This window comes from Haliotis asinina, chromosome 4 (genome assembly GCF_037392515.1).
Source record: "Haliotis asinina isolate JCU_RB_2024 chromosome 4, JCU_Hal_asi_v2, whole genome shotgun sequence".
Taxonomy (NCBI): Eukaryota; Metazoa; Mollusca; class Gastropoda; order Lepetellida; family Haliotidae; genus Haliotis; species Haliotis asinina.
Window position 1 is genome coordinate 12,928,749 of NC_090283.1, and position 12,146 is coordinate 12,940,894.

At 37.8% G+C, this 12,146-nt stretch overlaps 1 protein-coding gene across 1 annotated transcript; it reads left to right on the top strand.

Annotated features, from left to right (window-relative positions):
- Positions 1–210: 210 nt before the first annotated feature.
- LOC137282311 (zinc finger protein SNAI2-like) lies at positions 211–11,806 on the top strand. The gene is made up of 2 exons (XM_067814054.1): positions 211–281; positions 10,458–11,806. The coding sequence occupies exons 1-2, from the start codon at positions 235–237 to the stop codon at positions 11,563–11,565; spliced, it is 1,155 nt and encodes a 384-aa protein (XP_067670155.1). The 5' UTR covers positions 211–234; the 3' UTR covers positions 11,566–11,806.
- Positions 11,807–12,146: the final 340 nt, after the last annotated feature.

A 12,146-nucleotide genomic window follows, 5' to 3' on the forward strand; every position in this document is an offset into this window, starting at 1 on the left:
GACCAATCACGTGCGTCGCCCGCACCACGTGATTCGAAACCACGCCTCCTGTAATTGAAAGCTTGTTTAAGTACATTGTATGGGATACGAACTTCACATTTTCATTCTGCATGGTCAAAATTATATGTGTCCTGAACAAAATCAGCAGTTACATCCTGGGCTCACTTGTGCAAGCATCATCGGAATCCTCACAGGAGGTCTTACCTGACAGTTAATTGGATTGATCACCTGTCCATGATAGGCACGTCTCCAAGAAGCATGTTCCCATCCCTGCATATCAGGTACGTAGTTGAATAATTTCATACCATGTTTTCAGACTTGTTAACCTTTAGTTACTCTTAGTTTTAAACTCATGCTTAGTTAGGTTAATAATTTTTGTATAATACTTACTGTGTTATAAAAAGCAAATGTCATGGTCCGTAGGGTTTTGTTTTCCTTATCTCACTGGTACATATCATTTATTCTAGATTTAGATTCCACAAATACATTGCCTTCTGAAAGTCAAGCATATTCAAACATTTTCAAACATGTGATTTTAGAACTTAGTACAGCAGTCTGGCTCATTTACCTATGACGGCCACACACCGTTATTCATATGTAAAAACAGCAGGATGAATTTCTCAAGCGTGCCAAAAACGAAACATGAAATGTCTAAAGCCCCAAAGTGCAGCGAAACTCAGACCTCTTTCTAATGGCTCCTGCCGGTTGTCGCCAAATATGAATATTTATGCAGCAATATTAACAGCAGGTATCACGGTGCTAAACAAGTTCAGACTTCTCCCAAAGTCTGCTACTTTTTAAGGTCAGATTGAATCCTTACCTTCATATTCGGGTTCAGGAGATTTAAGATTGTTTCATTAAAACAACAGAAACGTTGGTTAAATGCCTATGAAATTTGTTTTTGCCGACGGAACAAAATTAGAGCAACGCATGAACTTTAATTGTTTAAATTTTGACAAACTGACTAATGAGTTTTTATTTGCTAGTATGTGATATTTATTAATATATTTGTTAATACGAGAGATGCCTTCTTTTTTAGTTTGGCAAACATGTAATTTAGATGTTGTGTTTTTCGCAATGGCTGCCTTAACGTATATGAGTATAGAAGGAAGTTTCTTTGGGGATTTACGATATTGTAAAGTAGTCGGTTGTTTCCACAAAGATGCCATAGCAGAAGTTTTAAACATCTTGTTTGGTTTTGTGCAGGATATGTACATTTAAGCAGACCGGCGTTATATCAATATCCAAATATGTTTTATTTTGATAGTATATAATAAAACGGCATATTTCGACTGAAGTCTTGAAACAGAACAGACTTGGCTATATGAATAGCTGTTTGAATGAGATACACGGAAATACGTTTCTAACACAGAATAAAGTTGCAGATCAGAATAAGCATCAGAATCATGCAGACTCAACACCGAAAAACAGACACTCCTGATTATCCACAACAACTGATAGAATTATTTGGAAAATGCTCAAATATGTGAAAATTATATCAATTATATCACGTAGTACCAATGATGAGACAAGTAATTAAAGTATCAAGTGTGCTGAGTACTCGTTTAATTCAAGTTTCTAAATGAGACATATAATTTGAGATATAATAATGTTTGGACGTAAACTCTATATTGAGGTAATTGATCTCAAAGGGTATGTGACGCGTATGAGTCTAAGTTTGTGTTTTTGTGTATTGTTTTTGCTGTTGTTTGTGTGTAGGAGTGTGTTTGTATGTGTAAACAAATCTAGCCAACGTCTTGCACGGTTCTGAGGGTTCACAGTGAGGTGTACTTTTATGCAAGACTAAATCCGTTGTTATGCGAGTATAAGCCAGACTCACGGGTTGCATTTTATAACTCTGATCAGAGCCTTGCGACTGATTGAAGATGAGTATAAAGTTTATAGTACTCTTCGTGCGCGTCAAATAATGAGGCAATAAGAACCCCACATTTGAATATGAAAGTCGTGTACTAAGCTCACCCGACTATATCAGAGTACTTCAAACATAACGTTCTAATTGATGTACCCTTATGTCTGTCGAATGATGCAGGGATGATGCGTTAAAAATTTACTATTGGTTCCACTTTGTCAGAGATTCGATTCAATTTATTTGGTTGTTGATTGAAACTATATTGCACAACCATCACTGATTTCTTATACATAGCGATCTAAAGGTATCTTATAACTGTGGAAATGTACCTAAACGTTCTTTGCTAAAAATTCAAATAAAAATAATTTTAAAAAATAGCTTCATGTTACAGGTAAGTAAGTTAAAGAAATCACACAACGAATTCTACAAGGTGACCCGTTCGGGGTCCAAAACATTTTTAGTTAACTGTTATTAGGTAAGTAAAATGCAATTATGTGTTTCAAACGTGTGTGTGAGTCATGCAGAGAGTATGCATCACAAACAATGCAGCGAGTGTGTTATACATATTTTATATCAAACTGCATGGACATGCGGTCGGACACGTGCCGCTTCAATGTGGCATCTTCTAACCATCACTATCGGTATGAATTATATTACAATTATTCCTTAATATGCATGTCTGGTGTTACCAAAGGAAGTTCTACCGATGTTTGTCTGGCACAACAATGACCTATTGTAGTGATTAGTAATTCTGATCATAATCAGCCTTAATTAATCACCATCCAAAGTAAATGTAACAAATTAACATTAAGTTTTCTGCGTTAGCGCATTGCCTGTCTTAAATAAATCATCACTTTTCTAAGGCAACGTGTTAATTCCGAAACTGATTAATTTTTCCTCTGGGAGCAACTTCCCCCGAAGGTCTTGAGTAGTATTGGTGAGAAAATCTCGACGTTTCACGATCTGGAAATGACAAGACGTTTAATACTTAAATGTCACTGTTGTGTAGAGACCAGTTGACGAAGAGTATGTGCAGAGTTTCATGAGCGTGTCTGGGACAGTAAGGCGCAATATGTTTGTATCATTATTAATTACGGCTCTGGAGCCCTGATCCCTTTTAGCATTCCCATGTTAACATTTGATTAGACGTGAGTACTGCAAGGATGCCGTCTTGGTCATCTTCTTTTCCCTAGTTTGCTGCAGCGCTTCATATTGCACGGACGCTCCACATATATGAAACGAAAGCATAGTCGTCCTATGGAATCTGTTTCCGCAGGTACTTGAGACAGGTTTTATTCCCTAGCGTGGACGTTGTGAGTTTAATTGCAAAAGAATAACAGTTTATTGACAGTTCATACCAGAAGACATGAAACCAGTGACGTTGGGAGACATATTACCTGTCTGTATGACATAAATACCATCAAGTACACATCCTAATAACTACATCTGGTGAGTCGTATCGTATTTTTGAATGCTACAAAAATTCTATTCTATTTACCTGCATTTATAAAAACAATGACACTTGTTGATACGTTATAGCAGTGACATTTAGTATATACCTCACCTGGATTTTTCGAAAACGAGAGCATTCTGTTTAAATTCTCTATATATGTTATTTAGAAACTTCCATGAGGAACCCTCCCTTTATCACACGGTATAAACAGAATGAGCCCTACGTGTATAAACAGAATGAGCCCTACGTGTATAAACAGAATGAGCCCTACGTGTATAAACAGAATGAGCCCTACGTGTATAAACAGAATGAGCGTGTATAAAGTAAATGAAAATAACTTCTGTATACATCTTGAAACATATAGCTCATAGCAGAATAGGACGTCGTGAATATGAAACTATTAATTAATAGAAACGATATCCATGTCTGTCAAGGACCAGAATGAACCATTTCGATACACAATGATGAATACCGTTTGCACAGCACACAAATAGCACATAATAGCATACAGAATTTGCTCGTCAAGGTAGGTCGTGTTCCCCAGAATGTGTTTATTCATGTCCATTGTTTGCAAAGTGGCAGTTCTAACATTTTGATTAAGCGTTTATATGGTTCCTAATCATCAGTTACAGTTACCAGTATGAACGTGCGTAGCATGACGAGGCTATGAAATGGCCATCATAGTAACGTTTTTGAGATACAGTTTAGGAAGTATTTGGAAAACGTATCTATTTATATTCCACCATGTTCTTCATTTTCTGTATACATCCAGTGAGAAACGACTTTGGATATCACTTTCGTCGGTATTCTACGCAATATTTTCATTGTTTCTAGATTAAATCAAAATCTTATGCAATGATTTTGACGAGCCTTCTGCAATGTTCACAAGGCAATGGGATGAAAGGTGGGCATGCTAATAAACATATTGAACAGGATACACATTATATAATAAAATGGTTTGATCTATAATTTTCTAAAAATGAATATATTATTGTAGGTTTTTTTTTGTTGTACAAAGATAAGTATCGTTAGGAAAAAGGCCATTGTAAAAAAACCGTGTTGTTTATTAGAATTCAAACGAAGAAAACAAAACAACAAAAATAACATTTACGTAAAAAGGTTTAACAATGTTTAGAAAATAATGATCTTAATCTGCATTGTCTTACGTGTAAATGTTATTTAACAGCGTCTGAAAAAGGAAAAAAGCAACAATGCATCGGTCGTACACAGACACAGGAATAAAAGCCGGAGAGAACACATGTCAATATCTAAGTCCTATTATACTTGCCACAAATTGAAACATTAAAGATTTTTTATTTCATACATTCGTTATTACTGTGCAATTATCAAATCTGCAAACTCCCATTATCTGTTCAATCTCAGGTATAAAGAGGAATCATTTTGTGAAATTATGTACGCTACTTAGCGCAACACGTGAGCTATTTGTTCATGTTTTGGGTTTGGACAATGTTAAAGCATTTAACTGTCGCGATTTATATTATTCACTCGCTATCTCTCGCATAATCTGACATGGTTTAATCGCTTAATCGGAAGTTCAAAAATCTTATCTGGACAACGAGAAAGTATTTTATTCAGAACAATCGAACTATTGTTTGGAAGACGTATGCCTGACATATTTCAAAATGGGAGTCACGAAATATTCTGTCCTGCACCATTTTCGTATAAAAACTGTCAACATTAACGCGTTAGCGGGGTGAAAATAACCAAATTGAAATGACACTTGCACTGAATTAACAAAATACCAAACACCGCTCCCAAAATTAGAATAGAATTGGTTTTCCATGCGCGAGAACACCTTTACCTGACAGCCAAAAGGCCAGCGTCAGGCTCGAATGCACCTTATTAATTCGAATTTGATTGGATAGTGCTCGGCCACGTGGCTTGTCTGTCCTTCAAAACGCCCCCTGGTGAGTTTTAGTGGAGAAAATCAAGGCTTCGTGGAAGAGGGTCATTTAATATTCGTTTAGTAAAATTTCAACCCATGCAGAAAATCAACCTTTTACAGAAAAACGGATATTTTCTTTCCTAAGACACAATTTTCTTTTTCATTAGCTCTCAAGAAATTTCACTGGCAACATTTTATTAACCTTGAACACCTTGGAATAAATTTGCATTTTATGTAGACTTTTAAAAAGCAATATTCAAGAAGAAATTAGTTGTTGTGGGATTTCAAAATATACGTCATATGAATTTCTAGTTCAAGTAAGACAGTATTTTTGATTGTGACATTCAAACATGAACAAATTTCACGTCAATCTATTTTATACCTTTTTAATCTTATTTTCCAAGCAAAGTCGCTCACAAATGATGTTTTCCTCTGCAAGAGGAAAACATATTCACGCTCCACCCAACATCGAGTTAAAGCCCCTTTACTGATAAGTGTACTGTCCGTAGATGTTTCCACGTTGAAGAAACCTTTATGTTCCATAAAATGCAGACCACCTTCTTTGTAGACATATCCGTTAGCTTACTGAAGATGTCCTCTTACAATGGTGGTTATGCATATACAACAGAAATGAAGTGTCACAATCTCTGTGTACATTGTAATGCAAGGAAGAAGAGATATGTACAAAAAACATACAAAGCAGTGCGTGATATAAAAGCTGAATACGTTTTCATACGGTACATTACACGATATCAAATACCTAGATATGGAATCTAGAAGTAATTAAATTTAAGTTTGAATTAATTCATATTCCACGAAAATGAGTTGTATATTATTTTCATACTCTATATCACAGGAGAAATCGAGGTTCGATTTACTGATTATTTTAAACAAATCGACTACCTACGTCCGTCTATACAAATGTTGAAGCTCACAACCGCTGTACTTAACTGTATTCCCATAAATCATATTTCAAATTTGCAATGCTACTTTGATGTTTGAAACTCAACATGCGATTTCGTTAATTTTGCTTCTCATCAATGTAATGTGGCAAGAAGAGACATATAATGTTATGAGCATACAAAATGTACAAACACTGGGTACGAAAATATGAGTCATAATTATAAATCATTGCTGTTAGCCATAAATAGAACTTACGCCATACAAATGTTGGTTTAATTTATTTAGATTGTTTGGTTATATATTTTGGTTTTTAATTTGAATACTGATAATATATTCCACGTGCCAATGTGTGTTTGTGTCATATGCCTTTCTTGGTGCATAATATGACATGTTGTATTAGTAATTTGACTACTTCAAGGATGGAAATAGTTGAATCTGAATGTTTTAGAATGTCTTCGGCGTAGTACCAAATATGTAAAAAGTGTTTCTTCACTTTCCGAAAAAATGATTGCGTGTTTTATGACGCTTTTGGCATTATCAGAAACTGGCTTTACGTGGAATTATGTTCCGGTCTGTGTAATTTCATTAACTGAAATTCTTCATATAACGTTTATGAAGATAGTTGATTCAGAACCATGTCTTATGATATATAATGCCATCCGCGTGAGGGTAACGGCAAACATGACCGTTCCTTTCAACGGTCTGACGCACTGACCAACTCCATTGTTGGTATAACCCCCATGTTGTTCATAAGGTCCACTTCAATGAGATGACCATAAAATGTCCTTTCAAGCCTGCCACTGTCTCCACTGTTACGTCACGTGGTTGGTCAAGCGTAGCTCGGGTGTTGGGTGGGCTGAACGTGTGTAACGCAGGCTGCACCCGTTCAATGAAATATAATCATAAGGGGTGATGATTCATTTCACTGAAAATGCCATGAAGTATGAATATTTCTTTTACTGAATATAGCCACGAAATGCGATGATTTCTTTCTTTGAAATTGCCATGAAATATAAACATTTCTTGTACAGAAGTAACCAGAAGTAGGATGATTAAGGTGTGACATAAGGTGTGACGTTTTCGTTCTTTGATTTTGAAATAGCCATACGGTGAGATTATTTCGTTGATTGAAATTGGCATATTGTGCGATGCTTCTTTTCACTGAAATAGCCATGAAGTGCTTTGATTCTTTTCACTGAAACAGCCATAAAGTTCAAAGGCACACTCATTCAACCGAAACGTCATTACCTGCTACGAAAAGGACGCTAAATACGATTTAAAACTAACAATAAAAATTGAAATAAATAAAGCTTTCTGATAGAGATATAAGCGAAAGTATGCACAATAGTAAGAATACATATTGTCGTGAACCAGAAACTATCATACTCTGAAATACCTTCTGGAATATATACTTAGTATGTTTATACACTTTTACATAGGGTAAATGTGTGGTTCGTCGTCTGTTGACAAGTGCTGATAAATCTAGCTGAAATATAATGTCTAACTAAAATGAGAAAAACTATAATTTGAATGGAATGAAAAACAACTACCAATTTCTTACTAACAGGCCCGGTCATTGAGCAGTTAGTTCAGTTGTCATTTCAGTTATTCTTCGATCTGCAGGTAGACAAATCCGATAAAATATAAAATAATTTTACATTTTGTTTATCAAATCTTTCCTTAGAGCTAATACGTGTATCGCTATTGCTGCCATTAACGCTAACATAATTGCCAGAGCTACTACGGCCGCTACATCTACATCACTGCGGTAGCATTGGCTTTGCGACTACATTGGTCTTCGTACAATAAAGCTTCAAGTAGAGAATGTCACTTGACAAGAACAGGTTAACATTTTACAACGTACTGAACTATGCCTCATTTATTCCCCGCAAAGTTACAAACTGTATTTTCTAGATCAAACATTTGTAACTGTCAGAGACATTAATCACCAATACAGTTTAAACGTAAAAGCGTACTTAAACTTTACACAGTTCCTTAATCGTGTACAGTACGTATCATTTATCATTAGCGCTGTGAACCTTTCATGCAAGCATCACCATAATATACTCATTGTCTGCGTCAACTGAGCAATGCGTTGACAAGGTATTCTAGCTGTGGATTAAATGTCAATTATAAACTATTTAATGGGCCGACACTCATTCAAATGATCGCTTAATAAGTTTCGAGCACTACCAGATTTAGCAGGTGCTTTACTGGACCAAAGCGACGGCTTAAATACTCCTGGGACATCGATTCTGCGCGAACACATGAGTAAAAATATCCGCGTGTATTTTTTCCCTGGGCGTGTGTGCACATAACGTGCTCGCCATGACGTCCCGTGAATCTCGTGCACCGCATGGGCAATTTACCGTAGTCACATGATGTTATGGAAAACATTTCCTGCCATCATCAAAATGCGTTCAGGTACATGTGACACCTTGTGGGTTGTATTGATTTGGAACAGTATCGGACTGTCTCTTCGCCGCCTCTGTTGGCGTACGGCGTCCGGTCTGTAATTAGCTCAATTATGGTAATCAGCTGCTAAAGCACAAGCGATAACGTCTGACGCGAATCACGCGAAATTTACTCGGTAATTTTGGCGCCAATATCCGCCTGTTATCCAATTCAGAAGATTTATTGATGAACTTGCTATTTCGTTTCACGAGTGTCAGATTTTGTTATCACAGCAACGATTAATCTGTAAAGAGAGCTCTCCTCAGCTCCATGGAATCCAGCCAATAATTCGAAAATATGAAGCTATCACCTCGCAAAATGTTTGTCCAAAACATATTTGTGTCATGTATTTTATTTGAGTAATAATTTTTAAAAAAATCTGTTGGGAAGCAAAACAAGAAGGACGAGACAATGTCTCCTTGCAGCAGTCTATCATAGACGAAACAATTAAACGCCCCTTAAACGAAAGGGCAACACTTAAGACCGATAATCGTGTTATTTTTCCGTCGCGTAAACGATCTCACGACGGCAATACATCACCGCCATTACAAGAACCACAGGGGAGTGAAAATTATATTTGAGATGATTTCCTAATGATTAGCACAGAGAATGATGACAACACAGAGCAAATTGGTGTAGCGTACAGTGTTGTTGTCACAAGCGGTTTGGATTTGATGATTAAATTTGCATTTTTGTAAGCAGGTAAATAATGCCGGCACTGTTTGATTAAGTTAGAAGTTAATTTGTCCAAGGGACATGAAGCAAGATAAAAATGATTTCTTGATTTTCGACACATGATATTTCATCTTCAGAACCTCATAATTCTTTGGCATTAGACTGAATATCATACCGACATCTCATAAGATGCTAAAGTTTGCATATAAAACAAATCGAGTATTAATCAGAGTGATAACTCTGGAGTTGTTACAAGTGTACCATTGTGCATGTAAACAGGTCAATAAAAAATTCTCCTTGCTTAAATATACAATCGAAAGAACGTAAAACATGAAGATACGCATATCGTTATAGACACCTTACCAGAATACACAAACTAGTGGTGTAACCAAATATATTGTTCATTGTACGTAATACTGTTCATATTTCTGTGGTGTCAGATTCACATCTAAGTTTCAATCTCGAGTCTAGCGTAAATCTACTTTTATTAGGTACTGACTTCTTCAGACATATGACAGATTGTCCTCTTTATCCCGTTTTGTTCTGGGATCAAGAAACTGGCTAAATATTTCATTTCTATCAAGACCGTAACGTAATTCATAGCCAGTGTTGGTCACATAGAAACAGATAGGTGCAGAATTTCAGATTAAGTGTTGAAAAAAATCCCGAAAATGTACAAGGTATTCTTTGTAGATTCACACTGTAATCCCTGTTCTGGCTGAAGCCCAGGTTTGGGATTATACCACGGTTATTGTCCTCGAAGGGACGGCTGGTTCTAAAAGAGGGCTTGGCAGGAGGTGCGTGGAACGAAATCGCTCTTGTTGAAGTCTGTAAACTGATAGTGTTGGGCTCGAGCGCCCTAATTGTGTCTGTTTTGCCGCATTATCCCTAATTTCCCCAACAACAACACAGCTTTGCTAATAGATTAATGAGGTCTAAAGCTTTTTCCTTCCGCTACATTAATTTTGATTGGAACGAAATATGTCTCGGCTGAAGACTTAAGTCACTGTCTTGGTAGGAAAATTGACCTTTCGCTCCTATCACAAATGAAAGCAATAGTTGTCGCCCTTTGTGCTTGTTTCGCGGTGATATGATACGGCCGCAGAGTGAGACCATACTCAGGTTAATCTCATCTCCTGCCGACAATCCAGTCTTTTATTCACGGTAAGATCATCTCTCCATGTTTTCTGCTTCAGTGCATCTGGATTGTGCGAGAGAGGCACGGCTCGTCACCCCTCGGATCTTGAAGCGAGCTTCCCTCAGCCTGCAATAAGAGCTCCCCAACCGAGCACCAGTGTGTCGGAGACACGACCCAGTCTCACCAACGTGTCACTGAGCGCTGTCGGCGGCGGCGCACTCCAACCCTTCCACAATCTGCCGTTCTGCGGACCATCCATATCAGGACCTTCTAGTGCCCTGGCGCTCCCCTCCCCACTCCTTCACTACCCGTCACTCTACCCAGGACAGGCCGGGGACCTCAAACATATCAGTTTCACCCACTATCAAGCTGTCAACCAGGCAGCTTTCGCGACGGAGATGTCCAAACTGAAGTCTCCGTTCATTAACAGGAACTATCTTGAACTCGCAATGCTGGTCTGTAATACCTTCAGAGGGAAGCTGTTTCCTTGCCCTCATTGTCGATACGTCACGGACCGCCGTAACAACCTAAAGAGACACATCTCCACAATGCACCAAGCTTGTGATAAGGTTCTTGAATGCTGCGGAGTCCACTTTACTACCAAGGCTTCTCTTCGCGAACACATAATGATCTTTCACCACAACGGTTACTCCTGCCCATATTGCGGAAGGCGGTTTTGCCGAAAGGCGCTACTAAAGCGCCATCTGTCGGTGCACAGTGGCCAGAAAGACTACACCTGCCCCCACTGCGACTATGCTACTAGTCACAAGAGCAACCTGGAACGACACAAAAGAATCCATGACCGCCTTCGAATGGGAGATGATGGAGATAAGACTGACGAATTCATCGACCCCTGTTCCCCTAGCTACGCACCTGACACGACTGGGACGCATTGTCAAGAAAAAGATGATGACGTATGCGAGATCGTCGATGACGTCAGTGACGACGAGGACCTTGACCTTGATGACGAGGACATTGATGCATGCTCCACTATGTGTCCTCCGATGAACATTTTTGCAAAACCAATGGACTTGTCAGATGTTTCCAAGATGCACCCGAAGCCTGACATATCCCATGCTGCCTCATCGCCCAAAGTCACGAGCATTTCCGAAATTGTAAATTTGTCAATGCCGAACAAAGCACCGGACAGTTCTCAAGCAGTTTAATTGTTTCATTTCATATTTCACTCCACGAGTGGTAATGTAGCAAAGCAGTAGACATTGAAACAACAAAATACATGGGAGTTCTAGATACATGAATATTATTAGTCCAACGCATTCGCTTTTATTTCACAAACACTACACCACAGGTATTTGTAATATTGTGACACAGTGAGAAACATCAAATTGTAGTTGCCGTGATGCTGACATAATAGTGCACTAAATGCTTACTGACTGAAAACTATAGCCCAGCACAACGTCAAATTACCATTGTTGTTAATCATTCTAAAATCATGGGACATTTAGAAATGCTCCAATAATGACCAATTAATGCAATGACCAAATAAGAAGTTCCCCTCCGTGACCTGAAATTAAACCAAACATATGATTTAACTTAATCTGTCATACATTCGGTTGAGATTTATTAACGACCAGTTCGATGAAGCATGTTGAGACGCGAAATAGAATTAGTTTACAATTACAACATATGATTGTGAAATTCTTGCATGTATTGAATTTGATGTTGAAAATATTAAATCATGATCTTAGACCACTATCTAGAGACAAGAGGAGAGATACTTCTGCAT